Source organism: Spermophilus citellus, assembly GCF_964194105.1.
Source record: "Spermophilus citellus genome assembly, chromosome: 4".
Taxonomy (NCBI): Eukaryota; Metazoa; Chordata; class Mammalia; order Rodentia; family Sciuridae; genus Spermophilus; species Spermophilus citellus.
Genome location: NC_138185.1, coordinates 167,791,381 through 167,810,873, shown reverse-complemented (window position 1 = coordinate 167,810,873; position 19,493 = coordinate 167,791,381). Strand labels below are relative to the sequence as shown.

Here is a 19,493-nt window from a genome sequence, read left to right as displayed (position 1 = left end):
TTTAAAATTTTGCAATCCCACATTTCTTTTGAAAATCTGACAAGAAGATAATTGGTAGTTTTATGCCACTGTTCCTCTCTAACATCACCATTGAACTGTTATGTGATTTGCATATATTTAAACTATTTAATATTTATTTACTGAATCCATGCTTTAGGAACATAAGTGACACCAAATAAAACACTGAGGCCTTTAAAAAAAATTCTTTATTTTTGTTAAACCATGATGCAAAGAAAAGACTGGCCAGGGCTGTCTTTCCCAAAACCGGTGGGAATTTAAGACAGCATAGCATCTCTCTAGGAGCACAGCTTTATAGCACAGTAAGTTGCAAAAAGGGAGGGTGTCTTGAGAACTTACAGATAACAGAATTTTGACATGCATAACACAAAGGCAGGTAGTAGGTTAATAATGGTCCAGCACTTAGGGAGTAAATTCAGATCCCAACATCAGAATTAATGAGGCTCCACTAGAGTTTCAGAGAGGGTTGTTATCTGGTCAGGGAAAGCCAGGCATGGGTGAGTTCAAGGCACAGGCAGGCATTCCAAGCAAGTTTAGAAATCGCAGTAATTTATAGTAAAGCCAAAATTAACTTTTCATGCCTTTGTGATGGGATAGCTCCCAATCTTAAGAGGGAATTAGGCTGGGTCTATCAATTTTTATGCATTTCTAATCTATTTAATTAAAATTACTATGGCTTTTACAAGTTTTAAGATGTTCCTGGCTCCCAACTGCCCCTACAGGTTCAGAGTATATTTAATGTAATATTCCCTTAAGGCTGGTGTTTTATTATTTTCTTTTGTTATTATCCATTCAAAGAACAAAAATAAGACAACTCCCACAAAAGCTGTCTGAAAATTCTATGGTATCATTTTAGTTTTCTCCGTTGTTATGAGATTAATGTTGATAAACAATTAATAGTTTCAATGCTCTACTAGGTGTACATGTACTAAATGGAGGGTGGTGGTAATTTATTGTCTTAATCATTATTCTCCATGAACCAAGTGCTATTTTCAGAATGCAGAATCCACAGGTAACACTTTTGGCTCAATTATTGTATGTAAACAGAAACGCTCATTTAAGGACGAATCATGAAATCGTCACAGTTTAACTGAAAAACTGATATTTAAGAACGCGAATTCACAATTACCAAACTACAACTTACACAAAATAGAATGTTTAATACCAGGCCAGAAATGAGAGAAGGGAAGGGAGGCTCCCGGAGCGCAAACCTTAAGGTAGCGAGACTACGACCCCAGACTATGGCCTCTTAAAGTCTGTGGCCCACGCGCCTTCCACATCTCAGTCCGAGCCCTTCCAGGGGCTCAATAAAGGAATAAGGATAGGGTCTGGACGATCTTTCCTAGTCAAGTCAATCACTGCATTCAACCCCCCTCCGTGGCAAAGCAAGATTTGTTTAACAGGAATTGCCAAGTCAAATACTGTCATTTAAAGCTTCGCTGTGAATTGACAGATGTCGGATTCTAACTAAGGTGGGCCACCAAAACGCCAGCCCGTCCTCCCCAGGAAATGCCGCGCCCTCGCTGGCTTCTGGGGCAGCTCGTAAATTCCCCATAAACAGAGGGATGCCTGCCTAGCTTTGGGAAACTCAGCGGTCAACCGTAGAGACAGTAGGAATCGGTACCAAACAATAACAGGCACGGCAGCCAACTGCACCGCTCGTGAGAGAGGACGTTGCGCCCTCGCCTGCCGCCGGTTTCGAAAGGCGCGAGCCAGGTCCTGAGAAGGCCGATGACGGCGCTCCCCTGACCGGCGACCACAGGATGGGCTCTGCTAGACAAAGAGAGTAGACGCGGCTAGCGCTGGACGCTTAAACCCGGTGCTGTCGGCTCGTCCAACGACAGGCGGATCCGCGGGCAGCCTTCCTGCTCTAGGACCCCGGCGGGCGCGGCGTGGCGGGAAGGAGGAAGTTTTAAAGCTGAGTGACTTGATTGATGCCGCCTCCTGGGCGAGATGAAGCTGCACTGCGAGGTGGAGGTGATCAGCCGGCACTTGCCGGCCTTGGGGCTCAGGAACCGAGGCAAGGGTGTCCGAGCCATACTGAGCCTTTGTCAGCAGACGCCCGGGAGTCAGCTGCGGCCCCGCGCGAGGGGCGAGCCGGACAGCCTGCGCCCCGCCTGCCTGCTCATCTCTACCATGAAGGACAAGCGCGGGACCCGCTATGAGGTGAGTGCAGATGGAGCGGGCAGGCTTGCCAGGGGAGTCAGGCGCGCGCTGAATCTCAGATCAACCGCCGCATCGGCGGTTCCGGAACCCGCGTCCGCTTTGGGGAGTTCGGCCCGGCCCCATTGTCCCACCACCACCCCGGGCCTACAGTCTTGTGGGGCTACTTACCCGCCCGAAAACTTCTGAGAATGCACCTTTTCGTTGTTTTTCTTGCCCATTTCTGTGGCTGAATTTACGTCGTCGTTATTCAGTAGTAGAAAGCAACCCCGCCCTTTTAAATCCTCTAAAATGTGACTGCGTGAAACAACTGCAAGTGAAGCAGCTAATTTGAGGGAACAGTGAAGTAACTGCACTTTTATATGGTAAATTCTGTTTTTCCCAACTTCTTTTTAAACAGCCGCCTTTAAGAGATAATGAATAGCATCCAAAGTCAGTAGGCCCAATTAGTACAATAGTAAAACTGTACAGTAGTGCTTTGGGTTGCATTTTCATATTTTTATGTAAGTTATTGGTTATAGTGTCCCCGCTCCCTCTTTTTTAATGCTTGCCCTGATTTCTTAGGCCCAGATCTTTTCTGTAGAGCTGTGACAAACTCTAGAAGCTGTTAGAAGTTGAAGTTTCAAAACTTTCAAATATAGATTTCTTTATAAAAATTCCGTTTCTTCTATTACCAGGCACTATATTATTTTGTGAAAACAGAATATCTTCATAGCTATTACAAATAAAACCAAGCAAACAATTCATCATCCACCTTGCTTCTAACTTTGGGTATTATACAATTTCTAGGATTATTTTTCCTTACATATTATATTCCACAGTGAATACTTAGTTGAGGAAAAATAGTGTTACTATCATAACCACCTAATGTTTGCTGTAAGTGGCTGAAAGTCTAAATTTTAATGGAATCACTTCATGCAATTTTTTTTTGAAAATTGAAAGAATTTAGAAATTATTCAACATGTTATAGTTCAGAGAACCATTAAATGTCAGAAGGAAACTTGTAACTAGAATTGGGCCTCTCTTTTCTCCACGATTATGTTCCCCAGAACTGACCTTTTTCATGCCCAGTGTAGGTATTGTGTCTTTAAAAAACTCATAATGTACTTTTTTTTAAGTTGTCAATAGACTTTTATTTAATTTATTGTTTGTATGTGGTGCTGAGAATTGAATCCAATGCCCCATTCGAGCCAAACACTCTACCACTGAGCCACAATCCTAGCCCCTGTACTCTCCCTTCTTAAATTTTTGCTGCATTAATAGACAAACTGGTCAGAATCCTAACCAAATTTTGTTGTAAATCTTTAGTTGAAGACTTATTGTGTGCAGGGTGCAATGCTAGAAACTGTGAGATAAGAAACTTGACTTAATCATAGAAGCCACTACTTATAATACAAGATGGGCTATAATAAGTGCTATTACTAGACTATTAAAAAAAAGAGAGATGAATTCTGATTACAGGAGCTTGAGAAGGTTTGGCAGATATGGTACAACAGTACTCAGAGCTTAGTAGTGTTCAATAAACATTGGCTGGATGAATTAAGGTAATGCCAGACCTGGGCCATGAAGAATAGACATTAGTACTAACTGTGAGAAATACCTTGGGACATTTTACTTTCCTGCATTGTGACAAGCTACCATCCATCTGACTAAATCTGTGTCTTGGCTAGTTCTTTCCTTAACTGTGGGTTCAAATCTACTACCTACTGGAGATCTTCCTTGAATATGTTTCAAATTTTCAATTCAGAATATCTAGAAATTAATTTTTCTTGTCACCCCAAACCCGCCTTTGTCAGTGTTCTACAACTCATTAAATAGCACTACCATCCAGAAACCTTAAACCTATATCCATTATATCATTGAATCCTTTGAATTCTACTTCCTAAGCATTTTTCATCCCAGCTCTGAACTATCGCTTTCCTGGTTAGTCTCTTAAAAGGCTCTCCTTCCTTCTTCCATTGTCCCTCCTCTATCCCATTCTCTTGTTCCTCATAGTTCAGGCTTTACCCTGCAGTTAAGGGAATTTTAAAAAATAAGAGATTTAATCATGTTTCTTATTTTAAAAGCCTTCAGTAGGCTGGGCATGGTGGTGCACACCTGTAATTCCAGCAGCTAGGGAAGCTAAGGCAGGAAGATCACCAATTCAAAGCCAGCCTCAGCAATTTAGCAAGACCCTGACTCTAAATAAAATACAAAAAAGGTCTGGAGATGTGGCTCAGCGGTTAAGCACTTCTGAGTTCAATCCTGTATACTCCCCTGCATCCCCACCTGCCAAAAGAAGAAGAAAAAAAAAACCACAGTGGATTTCATTGTTCTTAGGGTAAAGTCTAAAATTCTTAATATACATTACAAAGTCTTTCATTGTCTGATTTCTTCTTATCCTTCCATACTCTTCTGCCTTTTCTCCAGACCTCTCCACCATCTTGAATTACCTTCTTTCAGTTCCTCATAGTTGTCAAGCTTTCCTTTTCCTCAGGCTTTACCTTTTTCCTCCTAGGAATGCTGTTCCATCCATTTTCCTTGCATCTGTTGCTCAACATCACCCAAATACTTCTAATCTCACCTTTAAGGTCACCTTCCTATAGACTATGTAAGATTTCCTTGCCAAGATTATAGCAGCCTACACGATATATTTGTCATGCTTATAATTACTTTTTAAAACTGTCATATCATACTGTTAACTCTAAGTGTAGTTGCCATGTCAGTCTTATTCACTACTATGTCTCAGCCTGTATCATAGTATGAGGTACATAGTGGCTTCTCAATAAATAGTTGTTGAAGTCTAAAGCAAATGTGACATCAGTCGTGAAAATTTGTTGAGTACTCATTATGTGTCAGTTACTGTTCTAGCTCTGGGAATACAGAAATAAAAAAGACTCAATTTCACCTGTCATGGAATTCTTTTATAACCTAGTGGGAGGCAACTGTAAAACACCCAGATTTAAGGACTAAAAGCCCAATCAAAGCATGGTAAAGTAACTGGTACATTCTAGTTGTAGTAAGAATTATTGAATAACAATACTATTTTTGTCCTTTTTTCCCCATTGATTTTAAGCAGCTAAAGGAAAACATTGAGCAGTTCTTCACCAAATTTGCAGATGAAGGGAAAGCTACTATCCGGTTAAAGGAGCCTCCTGTTGATATCTGTCTAAGTAAGGTATGGTATTGAAAACAGGTTAGGTTGCTTGACTCTGTTTTCTTTAAAGAAGAAAGCTATTCCAGCATTCTGATATCTCACATAGCTAAGTAAGGGAGGATTCTTGCAGGTGTGTTGAAGAGGCAGCTTTCCAGATATGCTTGTGTGTATTTTTTGCCTTAGGAGAGAGCAGAGGCTGCCTTAGGGAGGCTCCAAAGACAAGGAGGAAAAGTAGGTTTGCTTCTGTGCCCAGTATAGATAATGTTCTTAAGTTGGAACTGTAATGGCAAGTAGCACAGGTCTGCATTTTTGCCACCTAAACCTCATGTTACATATTTCATTTTAAGCTGAGTACTGTGGCACATGCCTATAATCCCAGTGGCTCATGACTTGGGAGCTGAGACAGGAAGATTGCAAGTGTGAGGCCATCACAACCCTGTCTGAAAAATTAAAAAATAAAAATTTAAAAGGGCTGAGGGTGTAGCTCAGTGGAAGCATGCCCCTGGGTTCAATCCCCAGTACCACCAAACAAATATGATTTTAAAACGGGGGTAAAATGCAATGAGAACCATCTCTTTTGTGTTTTATTTACTATAATCATTTTTAAAGTAACTAAACCATTAAAAATGTTTTAAAACCTATTTTTTTTTTTTTGCCATCTCTCACCCCTTCTTTCTCCTTCCCAGAGAGTAAGAGCAATATCTTACTCAACCTTTTTTTTTTTTCCCCCCACAGAGCTAGAGATCAAACCCAGGGCCCTCTGCAAACTAAAGTAAACACTCTGCTACTGAGCTACATTCCTAGCCTGACTGATTGATGAATGGATAGATTGATGCATAGATTGATTGATTCTGTAGATTGAACCCAGAGACGCTTTACCCTGAACTGTAGCCCCAGCCCTTTTTGTTTTTTGAGACAAGGTCTTGCCAAGTTGCTTAGGCTTCTCAAACTTATGATCCTCCTGCCTCAGTCTTCCAAGTAGGGGGATTACAGATGTACACCCCCATGCCTGGCTCCTGCTCAAAATTCTTCAGCAATTTCCCACAGCTTGATCATTCCCTCCTTGTCTTGATATCCAAGCTCATTCACAATGTATGCTAATACTATATTATATTTCCAATATTCTACACAACTCCCACATTCCCACAAAATAGGAATACATAGTTTTTCAAAGTTCATTTGTCCCTCACTTATAAATTTTAGGAAACTTCTAAAATATCCTATCCTATAAGTATTAGCTATTTTTATTGATGATTGAATTCAAATGCCACTTTATAAGTGATTTCTCATTCTCGCCAGCTGGATCTCTACCTTTTGCATTTTTTAGCACTTTGTTGCCTTTTTTATTATTTATTTATTTATTTATTTTTTTGATACCTGGGCTTGAACCAGGGGCACTTAACCCTTAGCCACATCCCCAGCCTTGTTTTTGTATTTTATTTAGAGACAGGCTCTCGCTAAGTTGCTTAAGGCATCGCTAAATGGTTGAACTAAATTTGAACTTGTGATCCTCCTGCCTCAGCCTCTGGAATCTCTGGGATTATAGCTATGCACCACTGTGCCCAGCTACTTTGTTAAGAGCCATCACTTTGTTCAACTCCTAGTATTTGTGAATGGCATCCTGAGCATTTTGCATTACATACATAAGCATGGCCTATCTCATTTTTATACTCTTAGCAATTCTCCCTTTGAATAGTTTTATTTAGACTGTTTATGCTAAATATAATTCTCAAATTTTTTCAGAAACTTTTAAAATTGAAATTTAGACCAAATAAAATACTAAAAAAGTATTTTATACAGCCAATTTCAATAAAATAATGTGTGACTTTCATATATAAATGCAGGATTTGTTATGGGAAGAACTAGCATATGTGTTATCTAAAAATGAATTTATGATCTTATAACTTTTTATTTATTCAGGCCAATTCTGGCAGTTTGAAGAGTTTCCTTTCAGCTGTGAGACTGGTTCATAAAGGCTGTGATATCAACGCATCACTTTCCACACTCACACCAGTGAAAACATCAGAATTTGAAAAATTTAAAACAAAAATGGTTATCACTTCCAAAAAGGACTATCCTCTAAGCAAGAACTTTCCATATTCTCTGGAACACCTTCAGGTTTCTTATTGTGGGCTTGTTCGAGTTGACATGCGTATGCTTTGTTTAAAAAACCTTAGGAAGTTGGACTTGAGTCACAATCACATAAAAAAGCTTCCAGCGACAATTGGAGACCTCATGCACCTTCAAGAACTTAACCTGAATGACAATCACTTGGAGTCATTTAGTGTGGCCTTGTGTCAGTCTACACTCCAAAAGTCACTTCGGAGTTTGGATCTCAGCAAAAACAAAATCAAGGTACTCCCTGTGCAGTTTTGCCAGCTGCGAGAACTTACAGATTTAAAACTTGATGATAATGAATTGACTCAGTTTCCTTTCAAGATAGGACAACTAGCAAACCTTCGTTTTTTGTCAGCAGCTAGAAATAAGCTTTCATTTTTGCCATGTGAATTTAAAAACCTATCCCTTGAGTATTTGGATCTTTTTGGAAATACTTTTGAACAGCCAAAGGTCTTTCCAGTTATAAAACTGCAAGTGCCATTAAGTTTATTGGAATCTTCTGCACGAGCCATACTATATAATAGGTAAGACTTTCATAATAATTAAATTTGGATCTTTGGTAACATTCTAATATTCTTATCATTCAGAATAATAGTCAAAGTCAAGCATAGCTTCAAGTGCTGTGTACAACCTGACCCCTTTCTATGATGGCCTTTTTGTTGTTCCTTACCTCTGCTTGGAATGGTTTTTAGGAAATTCTCCTACTCTCTCCCTCACTTCATTGAGTTTTCTGCCTAAGTACCATTCCAGAAAGTTCTTATCTGCCCACCTTATCAAAAGTTGTATTCTTCACTTCCTTCCTCCCTACATGGCTTGGTTTTTTGGTTGTTGTTGTTTCGGGGGTGTCATAATATTTATTACCTGACACTATATTTTTTTAACATTTGTTTCTTTATTGTCAGATTTTCTAATAAGCATGTAAGATCTATGAGGGCATGAATTTTTCTTTCTTTCTTTTTTTTTCTATCAGAGATTGAACCCAGGAGCACTTAACCACTGAGCCACATCCCCAGCCCTTTTTTGTATTTTATTTAAAGACAGGGTCTCCCCGAGTTGTGTAGGGCCTCACTAAATTGCTGAGGCTGGCTTGAACTTGCGATCCTCCTGCCTTAGCCTCCCAAACCACTGGAATTACAGGTGTATACCATCTGAATTTTGTTTTATTCTCCATTATTTCTTTAGGGTCTAAAACATGGGATGCTCTACTTCTGGCACATAGTAGGCCCTTCATAAATAGAATGAATGTCATTGTTACTCAAAGTGTGGTCCCCTGAGCAGAAGCAGCAGCAGCAGCATCACCTACCAACTTGTTAGTTAGGCAAGTTCTTAGACTATGCCCCAGACATACCAGGATCTGCCTGTGTTTTATTGAGTCCTCCAGATGATTTTGATGCACCCTTAAATTTGAAAACTCCAATCTGGCATAATGGTAAAGTATGTAGTCTTTAGAGTTAGATTTGGGTTTGATTCCTGGCTTTACCCTTTTGTTTGACTTTAGCAAGTTAAACCTCTTGATTAAATTTTCCCATCTGTGAAATAGAAATAATAATATCAACTTTACAGAGTTGTGAAAATAAATGAGCAAATGCAATGCCAAAGCATTTGGCATAATAGAACAACTTGGTAGCTGTTGGTTCTCTTCCTCTTGACTTTGAACACTAACTGCAGCTCGTTTCATGAGACTCTAAACTCCAGTTGTTCATTTTGCTCATGCTTTTTTTTTTTAATATTTATTTTTTAGTTATAGGTGGACACATATTTGTATGTGGTACTGGGGATCAAACCCAGTGCCTCACGCATGGTAGGCGAATGCTCTACCTCTGAAACATAGCCCCAACTCTCATACTTCTTTCATATAGGTGTGGAAATTAAGATGATAACCAAAATATTTTTGAATGCCTATAAAATGGTAGGATGATCATATTTCTCCTTATTAACGGTTCAGGGAATCTTTTAAAAATTGACCAAAGTTAAGAATTGAGAAAAATACACAAATGAGTAAACAGAATTTTTGCATACTTTATTATTCTTACAGACCCCACTAAAATCCATTTCACTACCCTTCCATTGCCGTCTCCATCATTAAGAACTATTATTTCCGGACTGGGGTTGTGGCTCAGTGGTAACTTACCTGGCATGTGTGAGGCACTGGGTTCGATTCTCAGCACCACATACAAATAAGTAAAATAAAGGTCCATCAACAACTAAAAAATATTTAAAAAAAAAAAAAAAGGAAGAAGAATTATTATTACAAAGCAGTGGTTCTCAAACTTTACTTTGCACTGAGGATCTTTTAAAACTTCAGATAATCAGTCACCACTCTATAGATGAATTAAATCAGATATCTGAATTTTTCTTTTATACTGGGGATTGAACCCAGGGGTGCTTGATCACTGAGCTGTATCCCCAACCCTTTATTTTTTATTTTGAAACAGGGTTTTGCTAAGTTGCTCAGGCTTACCTCAAACTTGCCATCCTCTTGCCTCAGTCTCTCAAGTATCTGGGATCACAGGTGTGCACCACTGCATCTGGCAAGAAATTCTTAATTATACCTAGCTATACATTGGAATCTCCTGGGTCCTACATTCAAACATTCAGGCTGAGACAGGAGGAATTGCAAATTGAGGCTGGGCAACAGCATGATCATGTCTCCAAATAAAAATAAAAAGGACTGGGGATGTAGCTAACTGGTAGAGTGCTTGCCTAGCAAGGCCCTTGAGAGAGAGAGAGAGAGAGATATGTATATGTATATATACACACATATATGTATTTACATATATAAGTAAATTATACATAGGTGTGTGTGATAGTGCTATTAAGTGGTCATGCTCAAAGATACTTTCATAGTTAATTAGTATATTTGTCCACACTTTTCAGGAAATTACAATATACTGATTGTAATTTTATTTTTCCATCATTATAATTCAGTGTACAAATAATTTCTAATATGAAAGTCTGAAATCTAGTTATCATAAAATATGTCTTTTTTTTTTTTTTAAAGAGAGAGGAAAGGGGGAGAGAGAGAAAGAGAGAGAATTTATTTATTTATTTTAGTTCTCGGCGGACACAACATCTTTGTTGGCATGTGGTGCTGAGGATCGAACCCGGGCCGCACGCATGCCAGGCGAGCGCGCTACCGCTTGAGCCACATCCCCAGCCCAAAAAATATGTCTTTAACATTGTTTTTTCCAATAGGATTCCATATGGCTCTCATATCATTCCTTACCATCTTTGCCAAGATTTGGATGCTGCAAAAACCTGTGTTTGTGGAAGATATTGTCTGAACTGTTACATTCAAGGAACTACTACCATGAATCTCCACTCTGTTGCTCACACTGTGGTCTTAGTAGATAATATGGGTGGTACAGAAGCACCTGTTACCTCTTACTTTTGTTCTCTAACTTGCTATGTAAATTCCTCTGATGTGTTAAAGTAATAGGTGATGCCACAAAAAGAAATTTCATTTAGTTATAAATAAGCTTGGGATTCCTTTGTGAGTTATGATTTTGCAGTGCCAAATTGGAAAAAGGGAAGCCTTTATTTATTTATATGTTCCCCCCACTGGGGATTGAACCCGAGGGCACTTAACCACTGAGCCACATCCCCAGCCTTTTATATTTTATTTAGAGACAGGGTTGCTTAAAGCCTCGCTAGTTTGCTAAGGCTAGCTTTTAACTCATGGTCCTGCCTCAGCCTCCCAAGCTGCTGGGATTACAGGGTGTAGCACCGTGCTAGGTCCAAGGGAAGCCTTTTATATATACTTACTCGGGGAAAAGAATGTGTGTTATGCCAACATTGCAAGTCACTTGACCTTAAAACTTTAATTTCATTAAAACTGATCTTAATATTATTGTGGGGTTAACTTTTTATTCATTTATTGCAGTATTGATTTCACCATAAAGTTTCCAGATTTGTACGGTTGGGTTTTAATGTTAAATAGATACTAATCCCAATCATTCTAATTGTAAGAATGTTCATGTCACCTTTCTTCTTGAATATCAATTAAGGGAGTATTATTATACATAAAATACACTTTGGAGGACTAATTTCAAATAATAACTTATTATTAAACTTTGCACATATTAAGTGTCCCTAATCCCAAGAGTGCTCCAAAATCTAAAAGTTTTTGAGCACTGACATTCCACAAGTGGAAAATCACACCTGACCTCATAACAGGTTGCAGTCAAAATGCAGGTCACCCCATTGTTGGTGAGACTACAGACTAGTACAACCACTCTGGAAAGCAGTATGGAGATTCCTCAAAAAACTGCAAATGGAACCACCATATGACCTGGCTATCCCACTCCTTAGTATTATTCCAAAAGAACTAGAAGCATACTATAGCAATATAGCCCCCCCCCCCATTGTATAAAGCAGCACAATTCACAGTAGCCAAATTATGGAATCAATTGAGATGCCCATCAATAGATAAATGGATTAAGAAATTGTGATATATATATATATACACACAATGGTTTTACCTAGCCATAAAGGAGAATGAAATGGCATTTGGTAAATGGGCGGAAATTATTCAGCCTCGGGAAATCGAGGGTCAAATGTTTTCTTGTCATGTAGAAGCTTGAGCAAAATAAAGGAAGAAGGAGGGAAGTATCAGAAATCATACAGAGATCAGTAGAATAGAAAAAGGAGAGGGAAAGGGGGAGGGGAGTGATAGGAAAGGGGAGGAAATGGGGAGTGAATTTTTAAAAATCATGCTATGTGCATATATAAATGTATATTAGGAATTTCACATTTATCAGAAAGAACCAATAAAAAATGAATAGATGAGCAAAAGGAAGATCATTAGAGTAAAGGAAGGAGAATGGGGGTAAGGAGAAGAGTAGGGCAAAGGTGGGGAATGTGAACTGAAATGGAATTCTATGTATTATGAACCCAACTACTATGTTTAACTATAATGTTCTAATAAAAATGAAAGTATGCTAAAATAATGTATGAAATTACCTCCAGGCTGTGTATAAAGTGTAAGCATATATATGTAATGTCTCCTTATGTATAAAACAAATGAATTGTGTTTAGTCTTGGGCCCATCCCCAAAATATCTAATTTTGTATACACAAATATTTTAAAATCCTGGGGAAAAAAATCAAAATCCAAAGCTCTTCTGGTCCCAAGCATTTTAGATAAGAGATACTCAGTTTTAAGTTGTTAAGCACTTCATTTTTGGTGTTTTTTACATATATTATTCTATATACGGAATTATATTCACCAAGCATTAAGTAGGAATAGAATAAAGCTTTTACAAGTTTTAGAATGCCCTTCACATAATCTTTGTTTAATTTGTAGATTTTTTACCTTTAGGGTTGAGTGAGGTAGCAGAAATTTGCCATTTTTACTGATTACATTCTGTACTTAGTAGAATTTTTTTCTCTTTTGACTGTATAGGGTTTTTTGGGGGTTTTTTTGCTATTAAGTTTGTGTAAGTTTTTAATTTAAAAAGTGGTGGCAATACACCAGCTAAAGAACAATTTGATAGGACAGAGAATGGAAAAGGAACTGACTTAATCCTGGGAAACAGAATCAGTACTAACTCCCATCCTGTTCATTCCCACTGTCCTACTTCAAATCATACTTTCCGCTAGACCATTGCAATAACCTCATAACTGTTTTTAAATTACTGGAAAAAACCTTCTAGTATTCACATATTATTTGGGCTTGTAGGTAGGTTCCCTCTATTATTGTTCTTATTGCAACATTTTTATTGTTCTTTTTGTCTTGTGTGTGTCTGTGTGTGGTGATAGGGTGTTTCGAGGGGGCAAAATTGCGACATATGCAGTCAAGGGGAGAAATAAAGAATGTCCATGAGCTTCTGTGCCTTTCAATGCTTTATTCACTCAAGTTAATACAATTTCATTCTGTAGGTTCTTAATCAAGAAAACGACAATCCTTAGTGCTAAGGCACTGCAATAGACATATTCAATTCATAGCAAACAATGCTAGATTAATTCACAGCAAACAATTCTAGATTAATTCTAAGCACTGCAAAACACACTTAATCATGACAGGCTAATGACAGACATTCCCTCTGCATGCTAATTTCAAAGGTCTTAAACCTTAGGCTTTATGTCCAGCAGATGCACACTCACTTAGACCCGGGTGATCAGCTCCAGAACCAAGGCAGGCTTTTCCTGGCGTGGAGTGGACGACAGGTTGTGGGGGGGGGGGGGGACGGGTCATAGGGAGGAGTTTCAGCTCTCACCAGGGTCCAGAAGAGGTTTTGAGAATGGTGAGCATCAAGCAGAGGCTCAGGAAACAATGACAAGTGATGGAATGTCAGGTCCTCATTAGGCTTTGAGTGCATCCTTGTTTCAGCTGGCTGAATCCCTGTTCATTAGCTCTATTATTTATACTAAATTTTGGGGCTTTTGACCCCCCTTTCAATACTTATCAACTACCACCAGATTTCTCCATGACATCATTTACACTGGGGTCAGAAACATTAGGTCTGGTGATCTCCACCCTGATCTTTTTGCCTTTCCCTCTTTACCAGGTGAGGACAGCCTGCCAGGGGTTTATCAGGATGAGGGGAAGTAACTTGTTTGAGGCCTTACTGGAGGGCTCTGTGGGTGTGTGTCCCTGGTGAGACTGCAGGTTTCAAACTGGAGTTTTTAAAATGGAGTTGCTTAGGCTCAGGCCTAAGACCATACTCACATGGGGATTTAACCCAGGGATGTCACTGAGCTCTACCCCCACCTTTTTTACTTTTATTTTGAAGCAGGGTCTTGCATAATTGTTCAGGCTGGCCTCAAACTTGCCATCCTCCTGCTTTAGTCACTGGATTTACAGGCATGTAGTACCACATTTATATCTAGAAGACTCTGAGAATTACTCCTTCATTTTCCTAAAATGTTTCTCACTTTGGGCGTTTTTTCCCCTCTTAAAATCCAATATTCATGAGTGATTCTATTTCAAATGTTTTTTTTTTTTTTTTTTTTTTTAGGTACCAGGGGCACTACACCCCTGAGCTACATCCCCAGTCCTTTTTATTTTTTGAGACAAGAGTCTCACTGTTTCTGAGGCTGGTCTTGAACTTGCAACACTCCTGCCCCAGCTTCCCAAGTCACTTGGAATACAGACATGCATACTGCACCTGGCTGTTAGGACACTTTCTTATTAGAAACTTTATTCAGATGTGACCATTAAAACAGTTTCTTCTCAGAGCTGACTCTGAGACCAGATACTGGTTGAGGAATAATTGAATGAAAATGTAAGTTTGTGCCAGGTGCAGTGGCACACAACTGTAATCTCAGCCTCTTGGGAGGCAGAGCCAGGAGAATCACAAGTTCAAAGCCAGCCTCAGCAACTGAGGCGCCAAGCAACTCGGTGAGACCCTGGGGATGGGGATGTGGCTCAGTGGTCCAGTGCCCTGGAGTTCAATCGCCAGTACTAAATAAATAAACAAAAGTAAGTTTGTATTGCTAGTGGCAATTTGAATTCTAGCAAAAAAAAACTTTACTTTTTATTATGAATTCACCCAACATATACAACATCCTCTTTTACATGGTCTGTTACCATGTCAAACTGCATTCTGAAAACATTAAATGGAAAATATCAGAAATAATTTTCATTAAGTTTTAAATTGCAAGCAACTCTGATTAGCAATGGTGAAATTTTATACCCAAGACTGGACTCATGCTTTGTCCAGTGTATCCACAGTGTATAATTCCTATTATTCTTAGTCATCTGTTATATCATACAACTGTCACAATGCTTATGTCCAAATAACCCTTATTTTCTCAATGGCCCCTAAGTGCCAGAGAAAATCTTGGCAATTTTATTACAGTGTTAACTGATAAGAGGACAGGAGGTTAAGGGAATAATTCTATAAAATGGGCCCACTGTGCTGACTCCCACATGCTTTCTTTTCCAAGGAATGATTTACCTACAGCCCTACCTGGCTTTAACTGGTCAGGATATATCATATTCGTTAGCAAAGTTACCTGTTACCTGCAGTATGTCATATACTGCAGAAATGCGGGCCCAAAATAATGTCCGTAAGAGTAATTCAAGCTACCCTGAAGGGGGAGATTATGTGACCCTTTTCATAGGCCAGATCCTGAAACTCAGGAAGAATTCCTCTATCTGTAATGATCTATAATTAAGAATTTATATAAGTCAGCATGGGCCAAAGTGTAGTTTCATGGCAATGGGGGGGAGGGGGACTTGAAAATCTGATATCATCCTAATGCCAGTCAAAAGTGATGAGGTGGACCTGGTCAGGACTCTTATGGAAATTTCTCTGGGGTCCCCAATAAAACTGGAGTATAGGAGGGCTGGTGTTGTAGCTCAGTTGGTATAGCATCTGTCTTGCATGTGTGAGGTACTGGGTTTAATCCTCAGCACCACATAAAAACAAAGGTATTGTGTTTGTTTTAAACTTAAAACTGGAGTATAGAAGCACACTGTCCCTTTCCTCTGAAAACCCACTTTCTCCCTTGAGTGTATCCCTTCTAATAAATTCTTCCTGTTACTCTGAGCAATACATCTGAAATCTGACTTTGTCACGAACATCAGGGTTCTAAGGGAGTTCTTGCTGCCTCAGTTTCCTGGTAGGCCCCAACCCTGTAAACACAATCATAATTTTTATTCTTACTATTATGCCAAACTTATGAATTAAGCTTCATCCTCTATATATGAATGAAAAAAACTTTGGTTTCAGTACTATAAGAGTACCAGAGATCTTGTAAGTAACCCCAATTGATAATGGATGGCTACTGTATATGTGAATTGACCAGAAACAAAGAAGGAAATAGTACTCTGTGCATTTTCCCCTAAGACATGACTTATGTCTACAACCTGGTTGTAAAATTCAAGGCAGGATTTTCTTATAAACACAAAATTCCAATTCGTAGAACTAATTTTAAATAGAATTTCAGAAGAGGATAAACCTTAATTCACTTTCAAAGAATTTAAATTAAGAACCACATTCTAAAGCAATAACTACATTAAACATGCAATTCTGAGTAAACACACACACACTCACACAAAAGGTTTAGGTATGATTATATAATTGTCATTTATTTCCCTATAGGTAATTTTTCTAGTTTCAGTATTTTCGCATCAAAATTAAATGGGAAAAAAAAATCAAAAAGTTTAAAACTGGATCACTTGGCCCTTTCTCTTCTTGTCTCCTCCCAGTTCGAAATGCTTGCATCTCTTGATGGCCAGCATCCTCTTGGATCTGCAGTTTGGTTCAACGCATTCAAGTCTTAGCACAATCTTCTTCGTGGTTTTGGCCTTCTTGCGGAAAATTGGCTTTGTCTGCCCACCATAGCCACTCTGCTTCCGATCATAGCGCCTCTTTCCTTGGGCGTAAAGGGAATCCTTGCCCTTCTTATACTGGGTCACTTTGTGAGGCTGGTGCTTGCCACACTTTTTACAGAAAGTCCTTCGAGTTTTAGGTACATTGACCATCTTTACAGCAGAGGTGTCTACGCGATGAAAACTGTAATAAAGTATTTAATGTACCACACATTAAACATTTTGAAAAGTGAGACGTTTTTTACAAATATTTACAGAAAAAAAACAGCATTCATAAATCAGTAATGTATAAATTTAACAAATACTCATTTTCTCCATGGATAACTGTACATAAAAGTGAACACTTTTAGAATGTTTAAAATTATTGGACAAGGTTGGGAATGCAGCTTGGTGGAACAGCGCTTGCCAAACGTGCCGAGCCCCTGGATTCAATGCCCAATACCTTATGCATAATTAAATTACTGGATTATTTATAGAGCTACTCACTAAACACACAAGCATCAGCACTGGGAGTAATCAGTACACACAGTTGTCTATAGAAAGTGTGCTGCCCAGAAAGAAAAATGCAGTGTTTACCCAATTTTCTTCCAAAGAGGGTAAAGACAAGAATTTCCTTACGACTCCCTTCCCCCAGCCGACTTCCTCCATTTTCTAGCTCCTGGGTAACTGATGCAATGCGGGATATAGTAGCTTCTGCTACGATCCGCCCTGTTCCTTCTCCAAGAATCACACCGGTCTGGTTTCACGATTTCCCTCCGAAGCACCGTCACCCGTCAGCATCCCTCAGGGCTGACGTGTCCTTAGCCAGGCGGCGTGCCTCGCGGCCCAGTAGCCGCCATGCCTACACTCCTTTCCTGACCAGAGAAACCAATTCTTAAGCTCACCCAAGCCAAAGCAGCGGGTCTCGCCTTCCCTTTCTTACAAGGTCCTTCCCCGGATTCTGAGCAATGGAGACTTGTGTTTAAACCGCTACAGTTCAGATGCTAACTTACCCGGAGATCTCGCGGCCGCAGCCCTCGCCTCGCCACGCTCGCGCCTTACAGGAAAGGGAGGAATGGAGCGGAAGTAGGAACTGAACTTGAGCGACAGGACTGCGAGCCAATAGGAAGCTGGCTACTACGGCCAGTCGCCTCCGGACGCGTCTGGGAAGCGCCAACCTACGGCCTATGGGGAGGGCCCAAGGGGTGTGGGCCAAAGGGCCGTGGCGCTCCGCGGGCCAGTACCGGGTTGTCAGAACGAACGCCGCGGTAGTGGGGCGAGGCTGCGTCGTCGCTCAGTCTTGGTCGTCCGGGACCCGAGTGAGGATGAGAGCGCAGAGGACACAGGGCCGCTGGAGGCGCAGGTAACGAAGCTGGGGTGCGGTGGGCTTGCGGCTGGGCTTCTTCCGGGACCAGTGGTGCTGAATGGAGAGGACCGAGAAGACGCCGAGCCGCGGCTCCTAGCGGCGGGGCCGCTGCAGCTGCCGGGCGAAGATGTGCGGATCCCGGGTGGCTTGGGGCAGCTGAGAGCCTTCGAGCCCCAGGACCCCCGAGGCCCGAGATGAGTTAGCGGGGCAGCCGCGGGGGCCAGTTCCTACCACCACAGGCCGGAGCGATCGCCCTCCAGCCCCTTCCTTGCAGAGGCCGACAGCTCCTTTCCGCGCCCTCCCGCCCGTGCCCTCGGCTCTGGAGACCATGAGGTTCCGCATCTACAAACGGAAGGTGCTAATTCTGATGCTCGTGGTGGCAGCCTGCGGCTTCGTCCTCTGGAGCAGCAATGGGCGACAAAGGAAGAACGAAGCCCTTGCCCCGCCGTTGCTGGACGTCGAGCCCGCGCGGGGCGCGGGAGACCGGGGTGGGGACCATCCCGCGGTGTCGGTGGGCATCCGCAGGGTTTCCAACGAGTCGGCGGCTCCACTGGTCCCCGCGGTCCCGCAGCCGGAGGCGGACAACCTTACGCTGCGATACCGGTCCCTCGTGTACCAGCTGAACTTTGATCAGACGCTGAGGAATGTAGATAAGGCTGGCACCTGGACCCCCCGGGAGCTGGTGCTGGTGGTCCAGGTGCATAACCGGCCGGAATACCTCAGACTGCTACTGGACTCACTTCGGAAAGCCCAGGGCATTGACAACGTCCTCGTCATTTTTAGCCATGACTTCTGGTCGACAGAGATCAATCATTTGATCGCTGGGGTGGATTTCTGCCCTGTTCTTCAGGTGTTCTTTCCTTTCAGCATTCAGTTGTACCCCAACGAGTTTCCAGGGAGTGATCCTAGAGATTGCCCTAGAGACCTGCAGAAGAATGCAGCTTTGAAATTGGGGTGTATTAATGCTGAGTATCCTGACTCCTTCGGCCATTACAGAGAGGCCAAATTCTCCCAAACCAAACATCATTGGTGGTGGAAGCTGCATTTCGTATGGGAAAGGGTCAAAGTTCTTCGAGATTATACTGGCCTTATACTCTTCCTAGAAGAGGACCACTACTTAGCTCCAGACTTTTACCATGTCTTCAAAAAAATGTGGAAATTGAAGGAGCAAGAGTGCCCTGAGTGTGATGTTATCTCACTGGGGACCTATACTGCCAGTCGTAATTTCCATGGCATTGCTGACAAGGTAGATGTGAAAACTTGGAAATCCACAGAGCACAATATGGGTTTAGCCTTGACCCGGGATGCATATCAGAAGCTGATTGAGTGCACAGACACTTTCTGTACCTATGATGATTATAACTGGGACTGGACTCTTCAATATTTGACTGTATCTTGTCTTCCAAAATTCTGGAAAGTACTGGTTCCTCAAGC

General features: G+C 41.0%; 3 protein-coding genes across 6 annotated transcripts in view; 2 read left to right on the top strand and 1 right to left on the bottom strand.

The window, feature by feature from the left end:
• The first annotated feature begins 1,929 nt into the window (after positions 1-1,929).
• Positions 1,930-12,428, top strand: LRR1 (leucine rich repeat protein 1). 3 transcript variants are annotated; one of them, XM_081292406.1, is made up of 4 exons: positions 1,930-2,184; positions 5,240-5,338; positions 7,238-7,959; positions 10,631-12,428. In XM_081292406.1, the coding sequence occupies exons 1-4, from the start codon at positions 1,972-1,974 to the stop codon at positions 10,869-10,871; spliced, it is 1,275 nt and encodes a 424-aa protein (XP_081148532.1). In that variant the 5' UTR covers positions 1,930-1,971; the 3' UTR covers positions 10,872-12,428. The 3 variants fall into 3 exon arrangements, with proteins under 3 accessions (XP_081148532.1, XP_081148531.1, XP_081148533.1); XM_081292405.1 differs by having other exon boundaries at positions 5,237-5,338; XM_081292407.1 differs by lacking the exon at positions 7,238-7,959.
• A 4,022-nt stretch (positions 12,429-16,450) lies between these two features.
• Positions 16,451-17,863, bottom strand: RPL36AL (ribosomal protein L36a like). 2 transcript variants are annotated; one of them, XM_081289353.1, is made up of 2 exons: positions 17,707-17,863; positions 16,451-16,898 (listed from the first exon to the last, which is right to left on the bottom strand). In XM_081289353.1, exon 2 carries the CDS (start codon positions 16,865-16,867, stop codon positions 16,547-16,549), a length of 321 nt encoding a protein of 106 aa, XP_081145479.1. In that variant the 5' UTR covers positions 16,868-16,898; positions 17,707-17,863; the 3' UTR covers positions 16,451-16,546. The 2 variants fall into 2 exon arrangements, with proteins under 2 accessions (XP_081145479.1, XP_081145478.1); XM_081289352.1 differs by having other exon boundaries at positions 17,599-17,739.
• Positions 17,864-17,881: 18 nt separating this feature from the next.
• MGAT2 (alpha-1,6-mannosyl-glycoprotein 2-beta-N-acetylglucosaminyltransferase) overlaps positions 17,882-19,493 on the top strand; it is a 4,510-nt gene continuing 2,898 nt past the window's right edge. Inside the window, exon 1 of the mRNA XM_081289351.1 lies at positions 17,882-19,493. This exon is cut by the window's right edge and continues 2,898 nt beyond it. Within this exon, the coding sequence (XP_081145477.1) occupies positions 18,388-19,493 (1,106 nt within the window). The 5' untranslated portion in view covers positions 17,882-18,387.